At 43.8% G+C, this 21,723-nt stretch overlaps 1 protein-coding gene across 1 annotated transcript in view; it reads left to right on the forward strand.

The window, feature by feature from the left end:
- khdrbs3 (KH domain containing, RNA binding, signal transduction associated 3) overlaps positions 1 to 21,723 on the forward strand; it is a 148,307-nt gene that overhangs the window by 47,234 nt on the left and 79,350 nt on the right. Inside the window, exon 2 of the mRNA XM_080484355.1 lies at positions 17,581 to 17,699. Within this exon, the coding sequence (XP_080340481.1) occupies positions 17,581 to 17,699 (119 nt within the window). The remainder of the gene's footprint in view (positions 1 to 17,580; positions 17,700 to 21,723) is intronic.

Here is a 21,723-nt window from a genome sequence, read left to right on the forward strand (position 1 = left end):
TTCGTGTAAATGTGGATTTGATTATTATGAGAAGCAAATGGGACGCTGCCATGTGATATGCAAATGTTCTGTGTGTTTAGCCCTTGTTAGTAATGCCGTGTTGAGAGTAGCTGTTTTATTTCTATTCAACAGTTTTACTCTATGGTGAATTGTTTACAAGGAAGCGACATCCCGACTCGCGTATGGAGTTCGGCATACTGTTTGTTGGACACACACAAGGAGAACAGGATAAAGTCATTGTCCTTCTGCTTCCCACGACCCTATACTGCCCCATCATTGCCAGCTACGTCGCTGCTGCCCAACTATCCTGTTGTCGCCATATTGCCCCTCCGCTAACTCCCTAATCTTCCCTTGCATCGCTGTCCGGCGATTGCTATACTGTCCTCCCATGTCCTGGATCACCCCACGTCTGTCTCTTGCCTTCTGCCCCTCCATTGCCCTAATGCCTCTGCTTTGGCCCACTGTCCTACTGTACACAGTTATTATTCATTCAACAAAAATTACAGCACAACTGATTTTTTTTCCCAGACCGTTTGCACTTGAAGTTGCCAAAGATTCCTTCAGACTTCATCACTGAGTTTGCGTGTACCAACTATAAGTTTTCAGACAGCATCTGTTTCTGTTTGTTGCAGTGGAGGCTGAGCGATGAGGAGTGGAATGCCATAAAAGCAGGAAGTGATGCAGCAACATTTTATTATTTGCCCTATGGGCACAGAATGATTCTCTTAACTGTCTCACTAGGTTTTATGCATCCCGGCATCTTAACAGTAAATTATCCTCTGAAGGTTGTAATTTGAGCAGCACAACATTTGGGTAAAAAAAAAAACTGTCATTGATATTGATGGCTCACAAACAGACAACACTTCACTGGGTGACTTTAGAAGATTTATTTGGAAAGAATTGAAATACTTTTCTGGTGTCTGTGATTTTTAAAGGGGAGTGTTTTCCAGTTTCTAGTTCAAGGAGGTTAAAAACCTCAATAACATTGGCGTTAAAAACATTTCAGTCCAGGAGCCACATACGGCCCAGTTTCATCTTATGTGGGCCAGACCGATCAAGTAGCACCGTAATTATCTTTAAAGTTTTTATTTCTTGTGGCGCACCGTAAACGGATTGAAAATGTCTATATTTTTGCAAAACTAAACAATTACGACTGAAAATTACTACAATGTCAACATAAATCCAAATTTAAAAACTCCTGGTGGAAAAATACAACTTCTCTGACTTCTATAACTGAAGTTATTAATCGTGTTTTTACAAACTCAGGCTCGGCTAAGGCTAGTTTCATGGGCAGCATCACCGACGTCTCAGCTCAGGTCTCAGTGTTGTGTCCGCTCCTCTTAAGACATTTGTATAAAAAAAAAAAAAAAAGTAAAAAAATCTCTGTTTTCTTTGAAATCTTTACAATTTGCTTGGAGCTTTCTTGTGGACCGGTTTTGGCCGGCGGGCCTTATGTTTGACACTCACTAATTTAAAGCTTTAAATCTCTTGTTGTCCCAACGTCTCACATTGAAATACATGGCCGACTCAGGATTAGTGGCTCTACTGGAACTGAATTGGGAGTTGAACTAATGGGTCTCCCCGCCATGTCGAACCAGGCCAGCAAACCGTCAGTTTGCGAGCGGATGAAGCGGGGGCTGAAGGGAAGTCAGATCTGCACTGTGAGGACTCGCAACCTAATAGACGGCAGATTTTTCGGACACCCTGACAGACGTTACTTTGCTCACAATGGACACTCGGGTGTTGTGAGAACTTGCCCGTGTTTCTAGCGCATAACTACTCAGCGTCTGATACAGAAGCACCATCGGGAAGGAAAGCAATCATGTTGCCCCGACATGTCACGAGATGCAACCAAAGGAATCAAATCTTATCACATTTCAGTGTCTTGGAATAATGTGATTGCAACGTTCCCGCAAAGGTAGTCTTGTAGATTCCTCTGCTGAGGTGCGTCTTTGACGAGCCACCCTAGACTCACAGCGTTGTAGGCAAACACATTCTTCTGACTAGTACCAGGAGCGTAGACTCAGATGAAAAGGACAGAGAGATTGATTCAGATGACTACAGCCACTGTGTGATCATGTACTCGGCAGCTTTGAGCACTAATCCCAAATACAAAACTGTCAGTTGATCTGCGGTAATAAAACAACAGAGGATGTATTTGCAGTGCTGATCTGAGTCTTTGCTCGTCTCTCTCAGTTAATACCAGGCGCCGTCTTTTGTCTCTCTGTGCAGAAAGTGAGTGTTGCCGCAGAACATCAAGTACCTTGTTTCATTTGCAATATTGATTTTGTTTTGTTTTTTTTCCCACCTCCTTCTCCCAATCGAAATGTTTCATGCTCAGCATTATGAAAAGATTAAAAACTGTAACTGATTCTCCTCGGTTGTAAGTTGGACCGAGCTTGCCCAATAACAGGGGATGTACCGATACCATGTTTTTTAAATGGAGGAGTACAAGTATGAGTAACGAATATTCGCTACCTGCCAATACCGAGTACTAATAGAAAAAGCCACCAAGCCTGATTTATCGTCCATACGACCCACTGATAACACCCCATAGTACCTGCCAAGTTGTATCAGGGATCTTTTACAAGTACGAGTACTCAGTGAAGTATCGGACCCTATGCCGGTATCGGTATTGGTGTATCCCTGAAAAAAACATACACATGATGTCATCACAAATTCTTCCTTTTAATGCTCCGGTAATGCTCACTCTGACATCAAAATGAGGTTTCCAAAGACACAGCAGCTGCTTTTAAGAGACACTTACATGCTTTCAAAGGCTCGTCTGCTGTGTTAATTGACACACAATGACTAATTGAAATTAAAAAAAAAGGTGGCTGGGTCATTAGGAGTTATGATGATTCAGTGTATTTTGATAATACTGCCTGAGATAAGTCCCTAATGATGTACATTAAGCCGCACAGTTTTCATTTTCGCCCTCGACAACCCCCCCCCCCCTACACCACCACCACCACCACCAGCACCACCGCCCTTTCACAGCCTAATGACAGTTTTATGGGAAACTTCATTAGGCGAAAAGGGACGTCGAACCGATAAACATCGGTTTGTAATTGTGGAACGAAGCGTCTGCGGTTCCTTTCATGTTAGGGTCAAGCAACAAAATATTAATAACAGAAAAAAACAGATCATTGTCAGTGCCGGGGGTGTGACCAGACAGGTGATTTATTGGTAATTAATAGATGATTTATCACTTGAGCGATGTCCTTGTTTCATTCTCCTTCCTTTGTTTCATTCCAGAAGAACTTAGAGTGCTGTTGTTACACAGCAGTCTGCAAGATAGGCTCTAATGAAGAAAAAGCATTACAGGCTCTGCTGTTACCGCCGACTGCTAAACAAAGGCAGTGATTCATCTGAGCTGTAATCTTAGAGGAGGGCAGCAAATCTTCTGGTGTTGGACCAACGTTATTGGGATCACGCAAGGCTCTTATCAAGTATTAGATCTCATCCAGCCGTGTGGCCCACCTCCAGTATAATGGGGCCTCTGTTCTCATTCCAAGTCTATTAAATCTTTAGTTTATTCTTTTGGTCAATTCCTTTTTTCGGTTGAGCGATATGTTGGAATTTTCAACATGTAAGCGTATAACTTGACAACGAGCCAGACCGTTATCGAGTGACGGTCCAGGTCGAAAGCCAAGCTGGTTCCATTCCCAGATGAGGCTCTTGTCTTTCAGCATTTCCTCGCGCAGGAACGACAGATCAGGCTGATTTCTGCTGACTCGACTGAAATCCGCAGCCACTTATTTGGCATTCGTTTATCATGACCACAACTCTTAGATTGTTTACGACATGATAATGGCAAAAACAACAAAACACATTCGAGGACGTTACAGCAGCTCCCAGAGTGTCATCAGTACAACCATCCAATTACATTCACACGTCGTACCATCAGCATCACACATTGTGCAACAGAAAGCTATTGAACGTTATAGATTGAATTTGGATTTCCCTTATATCACTTGTAGATCACATTTTTTCTCTGCCTGAGCAGCCCCGAAAATGTTTTACACTGTTAATCACATTCACCCATTCAAACACCAATGGAGGTGCTAAATCCTTCCATTGAAAGCAATTTGGGATTCGGTGTCTTGCTCAAGGACACTTTGAAATGTGGACGAGAGGAGATAAATCTTAAATCTTGGTACAAGGGGCAGAAGCACTCACTCGTTGTGTAACTTTTGACAATTCCACAACCACAAAATCCAAATAAATCCAGGGATCATGAATGTTATTACAGTCATAAGCGTAAGCCTTTTCATATATTAAAAAAAAAGAAAAAGTTCTTGACCACTGGAAAGTACGATTGATCTTTTAATGTAATGATAACAGGCACAGTTGCAGTGGTCCAAAGAGTTTTAGTTTCAGGTGAAAAGGCAAAAGTTTTGTTGCATTTTACACAACAGTGCTCCAACACTGAAAACTTAACTTCATGAGAACGGCTCCTGAGTTTGAACTTTTCTGTAAAACCGACTCTGTCTCAGTATAAACGGGGGGGAAAACACAAGTTTTCTGAAATGCTGCTACTGCAAATGCTTTTTCTGCACATACGCGCGTTGATGGACAGTAACAACATTTACAGTTACCAGTAATAAAAATCCAACCGTCGTCTGTCCATATGAATGTCCGTGTACTCACCATTGTTACTGTTTATATTGTGTCGTCTGCGCACGTGTGTGTGTGTGTGTGTGTGTGTGTGTGTGTGTGTGTGTGTGTGTGTGTGTGTGTGTGTGTGTGTGTGTGTGTGTGTGTGTGTGTGTGTGTGTGTGTGTCTCAACATGCTTAACTACATTGTTTTGACTGTTTCTGCCGTTTCCATGTAAACGGGCATCACTTTAAAAACGCAAAACACAAAAATGTGTTTTCACCAAGCCCAACATATTTGCGTGACAATACATGAACTTTACTCTGAAATTCGGCTATTGATTTGCAAGTTTAGATGTCTTCATTTAACAATCACACCTTAATAACTCACATTGAGGTGATTTAATAAAGTAAAAAGATGTCTACTTGACAGAATGTGGGAGAGAATCTGGTCGATGCTTGAAATTGAGCTTACAACCTAGTTATTGGATTCTCGACGAGACGTCGAATTAGCAACCTAATAAGAAAACGAATCACCCAAAGCATCAGAACAATCAGAAGAAGCCCTGCGTCTTCCACGGGGCCACCCTGCATTGGCCGGGGTGTTTATCAAGATGTGCTCCGAGACTTAAAACAACAAAGCCCGCACAGTTGTGTTGTGCCCCAGGTGCCGGGGAAGTGAACAGCACCTACCTGGAGTCACCTTATTCCACATCCTGATATACTGCTCCCACGCTTTTATCTGCTTAATTACCTCTCGCGCCCTCAGTTCCTCGGTACAGCCAGCGCTCCAAAGCAAAGCAAGGCGAACATGGTAGCCATAAATTGTCTTTAAAAGGGGCCCTGTGGTGTTTTTTTGTTTACATTCAGTGTTACTCATTTACTCTGTATCCTCAAGGTGCAACCAATGCATTTCCTTGCTTGTAAAAGATATAATAAGCAGATTTATTTATTTCTTTTCCCCACATGCACCCGGTCGATATTTGCGCAAGTTTACAATTAAACACACAATCTTTTGTCATTTTTTCTCATGTAATCTCTGTTTTATAGGACAGATTTGTGGTGTCAGCAAACAGTAAACGGAGACGAATAGTGATGTTATTGCAGTTGGTGTCCCATCTTATTTGTAACTGCAATGATTTTGATGGATATCATTCCTCCCATTTATTATACCAGTACATTGTCTTCTTGGAAAACCCCTCAAAACCTTCCACAGAAAACAAGTGGCTCTTCTTTAGTGGAAGCTTCTCCCCACTGTTTTAGTGGAAGCTTGGGAGTAGTTTTCTAATCTATTGTGTGTGAAAACAGAATATTTTATGGTGAGAAATACCCTGAATAATGTATGACGGAATATTATTAACCTATATGGAATGTTTGATTATCAGCCTCATTCCATATTCAGGATTTTTAGAGCTACAACTTTGAATGTTCTATAAATTTGCTTTAGACTCCTTTCCACTGTATACAGCCTGTCAGGAGACTTTATTTTCAGTGGTAAATACACTTAACAAATCTGTGCAAAGTTGAAATGGTGAAGTCATAGAAACGGTTCTTCCCGGGGCTGAAAATGTTTTTTTGGGGGGTTTATTTGTGGCCCATCTGGAAACGTGCCTGTTCCATTAAAAGAGATTTCTTCATAGAAACTTTCCAGCTGTTTTTGAGATTTGTCCAGTTATGAGCTTCATGTGGATTTTCCCATTCTGTTGCTTTAAATTTTGTGTCTTTTTTATGTCTCTTGTAGTTGTTGCATCAGCCTTCCATTAGTGGAAAGTAAAAATGTTAATGTGCTGTAAACTATAAAATAAATGATAGTCCAAACTCGTCTTACTTCCGTTGACTGCTCGTTCACCATCATCTTATTTAGGGATACACCAATACCAGTATTGGGTTCGATACTGCACAACGTACCTATACTTGGAAAAGACCCCCGATACAACCTGGCGAGTAACACCAGAACAGCAGTGATGTCAGCGGTTCAGACTGACGTCCAGTGGAGCATCTACGCACCGCCCTATGCGTACTGTGGCTACTGTAGTATACTGCAGTAGCAGAGGTGGCTTGCAGCAACGCATAGCCTTCGCACATCGTTCGAAGTATAAATTTGACTTTTTGGCATTTAATTACTCAGTTTTGGCAAGTGCAGTCGCTAAAGGTTAGTACTGGTATTCGTACTCACCCATTAAAAAAGTGGGATTGCTAGTTTTCCTAATCCCACACCCGAGGTCCTTCTCCCGTCACTACCTTCAGTCTTTTCCTCCTCGTGCAATTTGATTCGAAGCATGCATTTTGATCTGAAAACCACATACTGCGAAGAGGAAAAAGTTCCGATCAGGCACCCGACAAAACCCTTCATCTGTGACTCTCCTCTTTCTCACAATTTCCCGGGTTAGGGCAACATGGCGTAATCCTCCAGCAGTTCAAAAACACTTTGATGATCGTGGAGTCTTTAAAGGAGCAGATACCTGCGTGGATCCGTGCTGCAACTACCATTAATGATAAGCAAACAACAGGGCCTGCATGTAGCGGAGTGCTGTCACATTGTTGCCGAAGCCTGTAGCAGTTCTGGCATCTTTAATGCATTTTAAAGGCTCCCTGCACTTTGAACAACCCCGCCACCCAAGGGGATCTTCGGGGAACTTTAATGTTCTTACACAACCGTTTTAAATTGGTGACTCACCCCGAGGGCGTCGAGAGCGTCCCTAAAGATCCCCTCGGATTTTTTTTTTTGCGGCGAGATTGTTCCATTCTTTCCGAGGCGTTTTCCCGCCGTTACCCGTTAAATTTCGGCGGATTAGTGTGACGTACGCCTCGCCGCGACAGGGGGACGGGGTTCGGCTTCCACAAGGGGATCGGCGTTAGCGGAGCGTCTGACTGAGTCGGGTGTATTTATGATGCTTCACGGGCCGGATCCCGAAATGAAAGAGGCACCACTCGAGGGGCTCTCTGTCTTAATCCGTGGACATTATCTCTACACTGTAAGCGGGTCTTGGCTCGTTACCTCGCAGCAGAGAGCCAGGCTGGAAGGGTTGCAGAGAGAGCGAGAGGCAGAAAGGGAAGAAAAGAGGAGGAGGGAGGGAGGGAGGGCCTCGCCCGGCCGTCGAGAATGTAATCTCCAGATTAGGGGGCGAGACGAATTCCTGCTGCCAGCCTGACCTTGTCAAGGCAATGGAGGAGCCAGAGTGAAATTGAGATTTCAGGACGGGGAGCAAGTCAAGGCGCCTTTTTTTTTTTTCTTCCTCGTCTTTCGAGCGTTAGCGTTTCTCTTTCAGAGGTCACAGCCTTGACACGATGATTCAAGCTAAATGTGCATGGTCACACTGGAAGCACACATGAAATATATGCGGCGCGAACCGTTACTGACACCGACCATAGCGCCTGAAACCCCCTCAGCACTCCGTCGGTCCGCGGTACAGTTTTTATAGGATGGCCATTGTCTCGTCTTTTGCTCTCCCGAAACTGGGAAATGAGAATTTCCATCCAGTACTTCTTTGTTGAGACAGAACTATGATGTACTGACAGTGTCCGAGGAGGACGCTGCTGCTGCGTTATAGAAATAATTCACCAAACCACTGGTCAATAAAAAAATTTTAAAATCCAGTTGTTGTCATGTCGATGGAACTAAACTTCTGGTGTTGGGCGTGTATCGTACGGTTTCGGAGTAGCGGTGGCGCAGAGGTTAGAGAAGCAGCGAAGCCGATCGGAAGTTTGTAGGTTTGAATCCCACTGCAGCCAGGTCACCACTGTGGGTCCCTGAGCATGACCCCTTGACCCCCACCAGCTCCCCGGAGCCGCCCAATATGGCTGCTCACCGCATCGTAGAAATAGGACGGGTTAGTGTGGACAAAAGGTGATTAACAAAGTACGAATGAGTGTTCCAGTCTGAAAAAGTTTACATCTCATAATTAAAAATTTAATTCAGAAAGTTACATGTTCATATCAGCGTCCAACTCAGGTTTATTAAATCAGGGGTGTCGAACACGATTCAGTCCAGGGCCCACAAACTGCACAATTTCATCTTATGTAAAATAGCGGCTTTTAAATGTAAACGTTAAAGTTTGTCTCTGTTGTGGCGCTGAGTGCGCGTGATGAAAATGTCAATATGATCGCAAAAACCAATTACTTCAGAAAATTGCTATAATCTCAACATGAAGCCAATTTTGACGATAACTCCTGGTGCTGAATACAGTGAAATGTCTAAAAACTGTTGCATTATGTAGGTTTTAACAAACTCACCCTGACAGCGTGGCTTTGATTCTAGTTTGATAGCAACGAGGTAGCTTAGCTTTCACGGCAGCATCGCTGACATCTCAGGTATGATGTTGTTTCCACAACGCTTTGGAAATTAGTTAAAAAATGTTATGCTTTTGTTGAAATCTTTACGAATTGCTTGGTGGGTTGACCGGATTGGAGCCTCTCCCGGATCGTTGTTTTGCCCACGGGCCTTATGTTTGACACCCCTGTGTTAAAGAAACCGACATTTGTTTTTTCTACATCAAGTTCAATTTTAGTTTGTGACTTCCATCCCGGAATATTCTTCCTCTCTCCGCATCCTTCAACCTTGTGAGTGACCTCGGCGTCCTCAGATCGGGTTCATATTTGCATGTTTTTCCAGAGACGACCAGGATAATAAGAATAATAAGGTGACATCCTGGTTTGAGCATTCCATTCATATGACCCATAATTGCCAGAAAACAACTATAATGAGTCCGCCCGCTGCAGACGGCAGGACGCCGCATCTTCGGCGTGAAGGAAGCTGCCGATAAAGCGACCGCGGCGCTATTTAGACGAGCCACGTTTTTATTGTTTCAGACAGTTGCTGGAGCAGAAGAGAAACTCACTGTCTTCCAATTTTCAATTCAATTATTTACGGAAGGAGGCGACGTGGCGAGAGCCTCCTTGCAGGTGCAGCCTGTCTGTGCTCCGGTGAAACCACGAGTGGTGCAGAGGATAATAGCGTTCATAAAATACAAATGGAGGCCAGAAAATTGTCAGTTTTCTGCTGGTGCTGCTTGATAACAACATTGTGCATCCCAAAACAATAAAAGATACCGGCCGTGCTTAATTGAAATGTTGTATGTTGGGAGTATTAATAGAAAAATACGCTGCGGCTCCTGACAGCCTGTTTTCACCGCGACTTAAAAGGTTCCTGAAAGAAGAGCCTGATGCTCCGAGGCCACGGCGAGTAGATAAATACCACGGTTAGATAAATGCCGACGACATGGAGAAAAAAAAAACTGTGTCATGAATTGCTTCTTCTTCTGTACAATTAATTCCAAAGCAGCGGTCAGTTCCACTAAATTGAACCCACATATTTGAGCTATACGACTCAGAACACACAGTCTCGGTCTTTTCATGCAGCTTCCATAAAAAGGCGTCATAAAGTCTACAATTCAAATCCTGCGTGGCTTTAATTCTCAGTTTGAGACACAAGCTGGTGTCTGAATACCCTTGAACGTCCAAAGCCAGCGTAGATTCTTGGATAATTAGTGCTTGAATCAGCGTGTACAGCGGGGAGAATGTAGTTCTCATTATATTTGTTGGTGGTGAACGTTTGTTTCAGGCATATTGTTTACCAAAGAGCCACCGCTGAGGGCATCCTCACTGTCTTATTAGAGAGCCGCTGACCCGATGTCCTTCCTCGCAACAGACTCTCATCGTGACGTTATCATTGGTAATCTGTGATGTTGAAAATAAAGAGTTAATTCCAGAAGTAAACCGTAAAAATCACTTCTTAGCACATTGTAAAAGCATTATCATGAGTCATGTTGTTTATTATTGAGTTGTTGTTTTTTGGGTCGTATGTTGGCAGAGAAGGGTCGCTTCACAAAAGTTCACAAAACAAATGCAAAAGTCACAACACAAATTCAAAAGTGTATGTTTCATCAGCAAAAGTTACGACAAAAAGCCTTTCATATATAAATGCATATGCTGCAACACAAAAGCCAGTGATACGATGCAAAAGATACCAGGGAAACGCACAAAAGAATGACAATATTACGATACAAATGCATCAGTAAAGCAAAAGCTACAACATGTGAGGCAAATGCGAAAGCTACAACACACATGCATAAGCAACAGCAAAAACTACAACACAAAACTTACAACGTAAAAGCCGCAACACAACAGTTACAACACAACGGTAAAGATCCACAACATCAAAGTTACAATACAAAAGCAAAAGCTGCAACACAAAAACTACATAACAAAATCTACTACAACAAAGCAAAAGCTTCAACCCACAATTTACAACCCACACACCACGACACAAAAGCCTGTGACACAAATACAAAACCTTCAACAGAAATAAAGAGCCACAACATAAATACAAAAGCTAAAACACAAGCACAAGCTGCAATGAGAAACCCCTGTGACACCAGTAAGAGGTACCACACACATGCGAAAGCTGCAACAAAAAGCCCGTGATAGAATTGCAATAAGTAAAATACAAAAAAAAATAACTACGACACGAAAGCTCGCGATTCAGTCGCAGTAGCTACAACTATCTTTTACATTTTTAGACAAAAAACAACAACTTGTCTTATTAGTGACATTTTCATCTTGTTGACTGGGTCTGTGGTCTGGATGCTGGTCTCCTCTGCGATGGTACAGTTTTGATTGTTGGACCACGTTTTGACCCTCCTGCAATCGATGCAGCTGGAAGAAAATCGAGAGAGAGAAAAACTCAAGTTGCTGTATATTTCAGATGAAACAAAAACAGCGCGGTACAAATTCCCCTGTTGCATCTTCAATTCTTGCTTCAGGCACAAAAAATGCATGCAATTATGAAAAGATAAATAAAAAACCTTGTAAATAATGTTAAAATAAATAGACGGAGATATAGCAGCTCTAAGGACAGTGCCAAAAGCTGCATGCACACAAAGCAGAAACAAACCAAGACTTATAAAACCTTCTTTTTACTTCACCGGTTGGAATCGTGTCGTCCAGTAACCATGTGGCAGTAGCCTTTGCCTAAATGTGTATTTATCACGTATCTCAGCCCTCAACATGAAATCGTTCGACTTAATGACCCGATTGCTTCGGTCCCCGGATCGACTCTCCGCAGCACGCAGCTGAAGTCATGCATAATCCCACAAAATCTACCCAGCTTATGAATTTTAAATGGCAAGGCCTAAATCACAGAGCCCCTTTTAAGTGATTCCATTTCTAATGGGAAAGCAGACAGCTGAGATGGTGTCCCGTTGTGAGGCGTCCTCCTCACCCAGGCGGAGAGTGGCTAAATATATTTCTAATGTCTGCGGTGGCTGTAAAGTTGACAGATTTCATGTAAAGTAATAGCAACCTCCCGGAATCTGAGGAGCCAAGGGTGGAAAACTATGTGCCATGTTAATTTATTTTTGTAATAACAGGTTTTATTTCTGTACTTTTCTTTCCGGGAGCATCATTCAAAATGGATCCAGTAGAAACACTCTGTCTTCTACGAACCCTAATCCCTTTTGTTTTGGTAGAATAAACTTGTTTTCATCTTCTTTTTTCTTTTTTTGGTTTTGAGGTTGACCACCATTTAGATAATAATGGTGGTCAACCTCATGGCATAATCTATTTTGTTGTTTTGGTAGCAAAAAATAATTTGCTTCTACTACGAATTGTCATATTTTCCAAAACTCAACCAAATATCAATGGTCACAATCTGAGCCACAAGAGAAAGACACAGACACTCACATTCACACTTATTGGGGCAATTATGGACGACCAATTAAAGTCCTATTCATTTTTAGAGAGTATGCAAAACTCTACACAGAAAGGCCCCGAGTCAGACTCGAACCCACGACACCGTGGTCCATCCCTGACCGGTTCACCCAGCGTCTCTCATGGGATGTATACCTATTTTATCAGTTTCCAAAAGCAATGAATGAAAAGAACTCGGCGACTCTTCTGAAAGAGGAGAAATCTTGATGTTTCAGTTCCAACAACCCTCGTCTGGGGGGAAGCTTGTACATACATATTCCGCAATATATAGGTCAGCTGCTTCCTCCGGAGCCCATGCCGCCATACACGGCTCGTCTTCAGGAAGTCTGAAGAGTTGCATGTTTCATTCATTCATTCCATCCCGAGACGCGTCTGCTTTGAAATCTTTATCAGTGCAGTGAATTCCTCATGAGGCCTCGTGACTCTGGTATGTCATTGGACTGATTTCCATACAGGGCAGGACTGCAACCATACCGTGCCTCATTCAGTATCAGGAATTTAATTCATTTCTGTTTTATTTATATAACTCAGATTACGACAAAGTAATGACACTCGGTGAAAGAAACCCGACGACTGCTCCAAGAGACGTTGTACACAAACACACTCAGATGTGGGCCATTCACTGTGAAACGTCTTTCTAGACTTTAGCAAAGAGAACAGAATGACACAAATCTACATTTTGCAGCAGGAACCGACAATCAGAAACCGGATATCCCTGCATGCAGGTATAAAGAGAGGTCGAGTACAGACTTCAGGAGACTTATGCTGCTTTTCCACTAGTACCTACTCAGCCTTACTCGACTTGCTCGACTTTGACTCAGTCGTTTTCCATTACAATATAGTACCACACGCCATGGGCGGATTCATCAGAGCTTGTCCCCGTCGTGCACAAGTAATACCCCCGATATGATACGGAACAAACATGCATTGGATGTCAACTCAAATGATAAATGAAATACTCTATATTTTACTATATTTGTTAATAATATTACGAAATGTGCATTGTTACGATCGTGCTTCACTCTCCGGTGTTTTGGTTTCACTGGTGCCCCTGTTAACTGCCGACTTCTGCCACCAGCCGCGAGCAGCAGCTGACGTTAAAATAAGACAAAGAAACGCTACGATACTTTAAACTTTAATGGAAATGCAGTCAATTGGCGGTCACCGGGGCAGTCACGGATTCTGGTCGGGTTTTTAACTTCTGCTGTGAAAAGGGGACGCTGGAGGAAGAAGTTCACCAGTGAACAGGGAAACCGGTTAATCCGAAACACTGTGGCTCGGAGACCTCCAGATAGTCGTAGCCGGTCGCTTCGTAGACTTCCTGAATCCTCTGGTCGCCACCAGACAAAGAAACATCTGCACATTGTTGCTGCTCCACGGGGTTTATTTCTCAGCGTCTCTCTCTGGTTGTGAGTGTTTTTGTTGTGATCCGGTTTTAAAAAAATGGCGGGTGAATGAGCCTTCGATCTGTTCGACATCGATGACCCTGACAAGAGTGCCAGACTCCTGGACCTTCGGGACAGTGTCTACAGGAGAGACACACACTAACTAACATCAAAGAACGACATATAAATGTACATGTGGTGAGAGTGAAGAAATAAGAACGACGAAGTTGATAGAGAAAGGGAAGACTTGTCTAAACCTTAAGCAACTTTCTTTCAAAAACAGTCGATGATGACCCGACCAGGCCAGCTTGAACTAAAAGCTTCTTCAAATCTAGAAGTCTGAAGTTGGATCACAGAGGTAGAGGTTGTGCTCGCCTCCCCGACATAGAAACGTTCATTCTATTAGACAAGAGCCCGATCGCTGAAAGTTCTGCCTCCTCTATGACAACAAGCAGCACTCCAACCAAAAAAAAAAAAAAAAAAGTGATATGCTGCGACGCCATGTCGGACGGAGCCTGGCTGTTAAGAGCTTTGTACTTTCGATAGAACAATTTTCAATCCGAGGATTTGTGATGATGTGACGTGAGGCATATCATGCTCCTCTCATCGATGCATGGTTAATCTTTCTCTTTGTTTGTGTGATCGGCAGACAGAGTCGAGGTGCTTCTCAGGTCGCATTTTTCATTCTGCTTAAGACTCAAATTGAATCTTCGCCGAACAAATCAAGTGGTGATTTAATTTGCACTATCTCACTCGTCCTGGGGGGGGGGGGGGAAGTTCTCTTTAAGCTGGCAGTTTTAGACTTCTCATTGCACCTGCTGATTGATTTGGGATTATTTGGCCTGGAAATGCTCGACTTTCTTACTTCAGTTGAAAGGAAAAAAAAAAAACAAGAACTGCCGTAAGCTTGGGATGAAGGAAGGAGAGGGAAAAAAACAAAAAACAAAAACACAATCTCAGTCACAATCTCCCGACACATCAGAGCCCGAATGTTTTGAGGACAACGCCGGGTGGAAGAAGGAAACTTCGTTCTTGGCATGTTGCTAGGCGATGCATTAATATTAATGCTGTCTCTCTTCCTTCAGAACGTGTGCGCTCTCTCGCCCCTTGGGATAAACTGAAGCTTAAAGATATCTCCATCTCCCTGATACTTCTTTTTATCCTCGTTAAAACTCGTATCAAAGGTTTTAATTACATTCGGCTAATGTAATGCTTGCAGAGCTCTTCCGCCGATAGTCGCGCGTCGGTAATTGAAAAAAAAAGAAAAGAAGATGGGTAGAAAAAAAGGGGGCTTGTGGCGTGGCGTGTTCTCGTGGCATTTGAACATATTTATCGTCTTTTGAGATTGAAAAGGTTTATTTTTTTTCTAATCTAATCGGACCCTGAGAAAAAGCGAACACATCCATATTGATATGTTTTAATCCACCCCTGCTCTTACCTTCAGCCTTTGTATTTAAAATAAATATGATTTTCCACAGGGGAAATAAATCTGCGGCGACCCTCTGATTCCCCCCCGCTCGCTCAGCTTTTGGCCTGCAGTCTTTATCGCGGACCTCCCTGCACCCCTCCGCTGCCCTCTCCGCAAAAAGCCATTTTCCCCGGCACTGAAACACAGATGTTATCCATCTGATTAAACGTTCAAGGTTACATCTCCAAATACATCAAAGTCCACCTCTCCCCGAAGAAGGAGCGTGACAGCCAGTATTTTTGGTAGCCTGGAGGTTCCAGCTCCAGTGTCCTCCACCCTCCCCCCCCCCTCCCCACCCTCACCCCCAATAGCACATGAAAGGAACTGTAGCGCACGTCGCGTCCGCTCCAAGAAAATTGGTGTCTCCACTGAAATTGCAAAGTGTCACTGGCGAACTGGCCTCAGCCAATGGGCGATGCCGGAGAAAAATAACATTTTGTCACAAAGAACTGCCTTGATGAGGTTCCATTTCCTAGAAAGGAGTCCTTGCTACCCACCAGGAGGCCTAAGAATGGTGGAAAGTGTCACACAGTGTGTCTCAGTTTCAAAATCTGGCTTTCTGAACATAAATAAATGTGCTGCCTTCTAGTTCAATCTGAGATAATCCCAATGACATCATCCGGAGTTATTTTGTCAGTCTGAGCGCCTCCAGAGTCACTGTGCTGCCACTGAGTTGAGCTCTACTTCCTGTCTGGTAAATTGACCTTTTTGTGGAACAGCAGAGGGACGGAAGAAAACAAACGGGCACACATTCTGCTTACAGCAGAATGAACACTACTGTTCCTCAATGTGTTGCAAACATTGACTCTCCTGTTTAAAATTCGTCACAAACTTTAAAGAGATTATTGGAAGACTTAATTTAAAAAAAAGAGCAAAGTTTATACATTCTTAATTTCAATAATGCATTGAATCTGTCCATACACTGTGGACTATTGGTGATTAATCACCAATAATAGTTTCATAAAGACAAAGTTTTTTTATCTAAATGCAAAAAAAAAAGGTGGTGTAACATGCAAGCATTTTTTTTTTTTTAAAGTTAGGCTGGTGCCAAATGACAAGCATTCGATGCTGAATGCATTTACGGGTTTTTGTTGGTTGGTTTTAAAAGTGCTAACTACATTTTGACCAAGGGGATCAATTCACTCATCCATCTACATGATAAACTACACAGTAGTATATTTTGCTTGTCCCCACACTGTCCCCCTTTGGACTGTGAGACTAAACCTCACCGATCTAGAGAGAACTCGAGCAAACCTCGAGGGAACACGTAAACACCACAGAGAAACGGAACAGAACTGTGGAGATCCGTAGGAACTGTATTCACATGGTATTCCGAAACACGCACTTCAGTATGGAGCTGACTCCGTAGCAGCTCCCATTCTTCTTGGAATACTTTGCTCAGGAGTCTTTCTGTGGAATCCTGTGCCCGTTTCCTTCCGAGAAGCATTTATGAGGCCATGCACTGATCGCCATCTCTGTTCCAGTTCATCCCAAAGGTGCAGGGTGGGGTTTGTGGCGTTGTGGAATAGTTTTGTCCAACATATCGTGATATGAGCCACATTTCATACACCAAAAGGCAAAGGGTCAGATTGAAACATCCACATTAACGGGTCTGATCTAATACTTTTGACGTTTTCCAGTGAAGTTGCGAAACTTTAGTTGTGTCTTGGGTGTCTGTTTACACAACAACCGTGTTGGACCAATTGAAATACAAGTTTTTTAAAAATACGTGGACTCTGTCTTCCTGTAAGAGGAGCTGCTACTGCGTCTGCGCACCTCGGGGTAAACAGTTCCCCTGCTCATGAGCGAGGAGATGGACAATAACGATTGTGGCCTGCCATGACTCCCAGTCCATGTTCTTGTGTGCGGGCGACATGTGAATATCTGTGTACTCGCCATTGTCGACGTTTCCAGCGTATTTTTCTCTGCTGCATGTGTGCGTGTGTGGTTTCATTACAAAGACAAACAACAGCACCCACTAGTGGCCTGTGTTGTTTTTTGGAGTTTCTGACACATACACATAAATGCACAAAATCGATGTGTTTCCACTTGAAATGTTGACAATTCAACAATAATGTAGGGTTAATTATTAATGTTTTCGCTGAACATGTGTGTTCCTTCATTAGACATTCAAGAGTGCTACAGTATTTAAAGCAGTTCCTTACATCCTGTTATTTGTTTTTGGGTTTTTTCTGTTGTGTCGTCCAATTATCGAGAAAAGCTCTTTGTGTGACTTGATATGTAATAAAATGTCAGCAGACGGCACATAGTCAGGATCATGCAACCTAATCTCATATTTGACAATAGAATGTAATTCCCCAAATCTGTGGGTCATTTGAAATATATGCTGATTAGAGGTGAACTAGTTGTGCGGGTACAATCTGCCTTCGTCCGCTCATCGCATCTTCTTTTGTCCCCCAGAGATCGAAAAAATACAGAAAGATGAGGGGAAGGAGGAGGAGAAGTTCATCGACGTCGTCATCAACAAGAACATGAAACTGGGCCAGAAAGTTTTGATACCAGTCAAGCAGTTTCCTAAAGTAAGTACTGGAGTACCGGCACCACCACCAGAGACTCCTCTCAAGAATATGACGAGCGCAGATGGAGAATTTTAGATGGCGTTATTTATAGATAATGAAGTCAAACTACTGTAGCTCCAGTTTTTTTTTCAGTATCAATTCCTTCCAACAGCCACTTGACACTTTTTGTTGATGCTCCATGGTATTAGATGTAAAGTATGTGGGAGACGGTGTTCAGATAAAGTCTGCTGACAGAACTGGGGTAGAAGCATGTTGAGGATGTTGCTCCTCGTCTGAAGCTTCCTCTCCAACGCGCGTCTATCCACCCTGCTGACCTTGGCCGACGCCGCTTTGGTGTCTCGGTGTATTAATTTGTCAATGAATATTTATGAACGTGTGATTTTAAAGGAATTATCTCGCCGAGGAGCTCATCTTCTGGAGTGGATTTCTTCTGACACCTGTCAGGCTCTTTCTCCTCTCGCGGCCCTCTTCTCCGGCGCGCTTCGCTCTGCGGCGCGACTGTCGCCTCGTAAGTCACCCGCGCACAGGGAACCAGACGGCCGGACTTCACCGTGACCTCCAACGGGAAGCCCTTTGTGAGTGATTACGCTGAGAGCACTTCAGCTCCCCGTGCTCGGCGGGGATTTCCCACTGGGAGCGGGACAGGGAGGCTGGTGTAAAAGTGAGAGCGCCATAGTAGACAGGAAAGGCCATCACTCACGTTTTCACCTCAGTCCTCATGGGGTGAGAGGCGCAGGGAAGGGGGGGGGATGAAGACAACCAAGCTCCAAACTCCACTTCTCAAAATCACATTGATGTTAGACACAATAAAATAAACCGAATGTCAGTTTCAGTAACTCGATGTGAAAATCAATGCTAATGTCAGGTTTTTTATTAGTGCACACCTAGAATGTGATGTTCCACCAAACGACGCGTCACCAATGCCCTGATCAACTTTGCTTAATGTAACACAAGTGTCACTTCATATCTTGTGAGGGGTGGGAATTTGAGACGGTGATGAGGTAAGACACTCTACTTTAAAGCAGAACAATTCGTTTTACAATCCGTAAGTCAGATCTCAGCTTCACTGCGTCCGATCTCCCAATTCCGTCTTGTTTTGTGAACAACTCGCGGCCAATTCACAGCAAATTCTGAAAATTCCAGGACTTCCCGCTCAAAGGTTCCCACGGTGTTGCTGTTACTGCGGCTGAGGGTGTGACGCAGAGCAGAAGTGAAGCAGGAAGTGATGCAACAATCAGCACGACACTATTGGTTTGGAGATTCCCATTGGTGGATCGTTATTGATGATCTTCTCCTTTTCTTTGTCAAACACTTCATGTTTTTGACTGATCGCTATTCCAAAAACGCGTCTCTCAATCGATTGAAGGAGAGAGTGACCATTATGACCTTTACTTTCCCAGGCAATGCAAACGCAATCAAAAACGTCAGGAGTGTTGGCAACGACGGCATTCCTCGATTTGCTCTGTCTAATTTATATTAAGACCACATTTACACGACTGTGCTTCAGTGAAAATGCATCGTTCAGGCGGCGAAATCCTAGAAAACAATGTAGTTTTCACGTCGGGCCATTAGTGGGCAGTAGCAGCGTTTTCGCTAGAGTTTTCAAAAAGTTGCGTTCTCAGTGGCTCTGAGCAGGTGCAAGTAGAAGGCCAAAACACAAAAAAGTTGAACGTTTTCACTTGAAAATGGGCTTAATGTTCATATATCACTTCCTCAGGATGGTTTTTTAGAGCCCCCCCCCCCCATGAAGCTGCTTCCTTTTATGCTTTAAAGTGAGATAATGTGCAGGTTTGGTGACGTTAAAATGAACTATGGCGCGATATTACAGCCACTGAGGATAAAAACATTGTTAGTTTCAAATGGTCTGGTGAAAGGTAGTCTGCGGACATCCAGGTAGCAACACACACCCCGTCTTGGAGCTCAGATTAATTCCCCTAAAATAATCCTGGCAAGCATCAAGCGACTATGTGCTCCATATGTATGCAGTGTTATCTCGAGGCTGATCTCTCTCTCCCAGGTTCACAGCTAAACAGATTTGCTTTGACAGCTTTGATAAGTAGAGCCACTAATACGCTGTTTAGAGCTTCAACAAGCCACCGGAGGAAGACAAATTCAATTTGTTCTATCTGACAGGTAGCAATGGCAAGAGTGATCGGTCTGACTCCAATGGGTTTTCCCCCAAGCCGCCGCCACCATCACCCTTTGTGCTTCTGGCAGTGAAGTGGCACCACCATTTTCCAAATAGCCATTTAGGAGCATGTGGCAGAGAGGCGAGATCCATCCTGGGCAACCATGGCGTTTTATCAAAATGAAGCGGGCGGGGACGGCGAGCGGCAAGTTGTTGCAGCGGCTCCGAGTCCGAGCGATAGAACAGAGACGTCTCTCAGCGGCGACTTGTGCTACCCAACGGCCGCGAATTCCCAGCGTTTCCTTTCCGAGGACGCCACAAGAGTGATGTGATCACGCCGGCGTGCGTCTCTAATGGAGACTTTGATGCAGCAACTCACTTTTATCTCGATGGAAACACTTGGAATTAATTGAAGCCATGTCGACAGAAATAGCACCGCCAGGTCTTAAATCGCAATTTAACCAGTGTGACACGTAACGCCGCACCTAGGACGGGAACCAAAACACGCCCGGGCCTTTTGAATGCCGGAGTACTATCAGCCGCGCAGCCGAACATTTCCTGTAAACGGTGGCTCCCTCCTCTTAGAGAGCGTCTTTTGGCAGAAAGCACCACAGGCTATTAGCGAGGCATAAGGAGCCCCACTGGTTTATTTCCAGTTCAGAATGTGGCTTTTCCTCTGCTCACGGGGGCAGTGATTTATCCTTCGGGCTGTCGCCCGCACCCCACCACCACCACCACCACCAGCCACCCTTCCTGCTGTCCTCAGCACAATCAGTCGGCGCCGGCTCTCGGTGAAAACACACCTTTCACCGCCGGCGGTAATGCATTCAGCGAATGATGAAAAGATCTCAGATGTGTCCCTCTTCTTCTTCAGCCAACACGCCCCCTTCAAGTAAAGTGTGATTAATCATCCGTCCTTTCTCGTCCTCCGTCCTCCGTCTTTCCTTTTCTCTTTTCTCCCATTTGTTTGTTTCAGTTGACAGCGAACATGACGACTCAAAGCCCCCACCACTGTTTTAATCCTTCGTACGATTGTATTCGTTCTCCAGGCACTGAGCTGGATCTAACAACCTGTGATTAAGCACATCAAGCTTTTTTATGGTGGTGATTACAAACAGCAGCACAATCCTCTCGCCGTTTAATGACATGTATGGAGGCATAGCCAGGTTTTTTTTTTTTTTTTTTTTTTTTTTAAAGTCTCATAATCCTGCATGATAACATAGGCATTATCCAAAACCCCAACGCATAAATCACAGGAGGAGTCAGACGGATTTTGATTCGCGATAAACAGCGGGGATTACCGGCGTGTGTCGAGGGCCACTCGTACGTTTTGCAGGACGGTCCAACGCACCATCGACGTGTTCAAAAACGTCCAGATTAAGACTTCTTTCTGACATTTCCCGGCACCACATGAACAAATACAACACAAATCTGTTCGATCTCTTCTTTAAATAGTCCGCAGCTCAGAAAAGCTCTGAACAAATACCGTTTCATCACGTCATGTCTTCTCGTTATTGCTTAAACGCGTAGAGCGTTTGGACAAGTCGCTGACATGACTGGAGGGAAAAGGGGAGTTGCTCTCACCGCTGCAAGGCAGTTAGATGAATTTAGACACAACCAACTGTCAACATCGACGTTTTTGCTTTTTTGTATTACTCTAAATTTTTCGGGGGTGTTTTAGGTAGTTCTTATAGCATCCGGTTTGCTCACGTTATCTGTTTGTTAGTAGTCGTAACGTGGTTCAGCAGGTATAATATGCACAATTAGGTCCTGTTTACACAATGTTTTCAACTGAAAGTGTGAAACTTTCTTTGCGTTTTGGGTGTCCGGTTTACATGACAACGGCGCTCGGAGTCACCGAAAACACAACTTTTTGAAAACCTAAGGTGGAACTTT

This window comes from Lipophrys pholis (genome assembly GCF_963383615.2).
Source record: "Lipophrys pholis genome assembly, chromosome: 17".
NCBI classification, from domain to species: Eukaryota; Metazoa; Chordata; class Actinopteri; order Blenniiformes; family Blenniidae; genus Lipophrys; species Lipophrys pholis.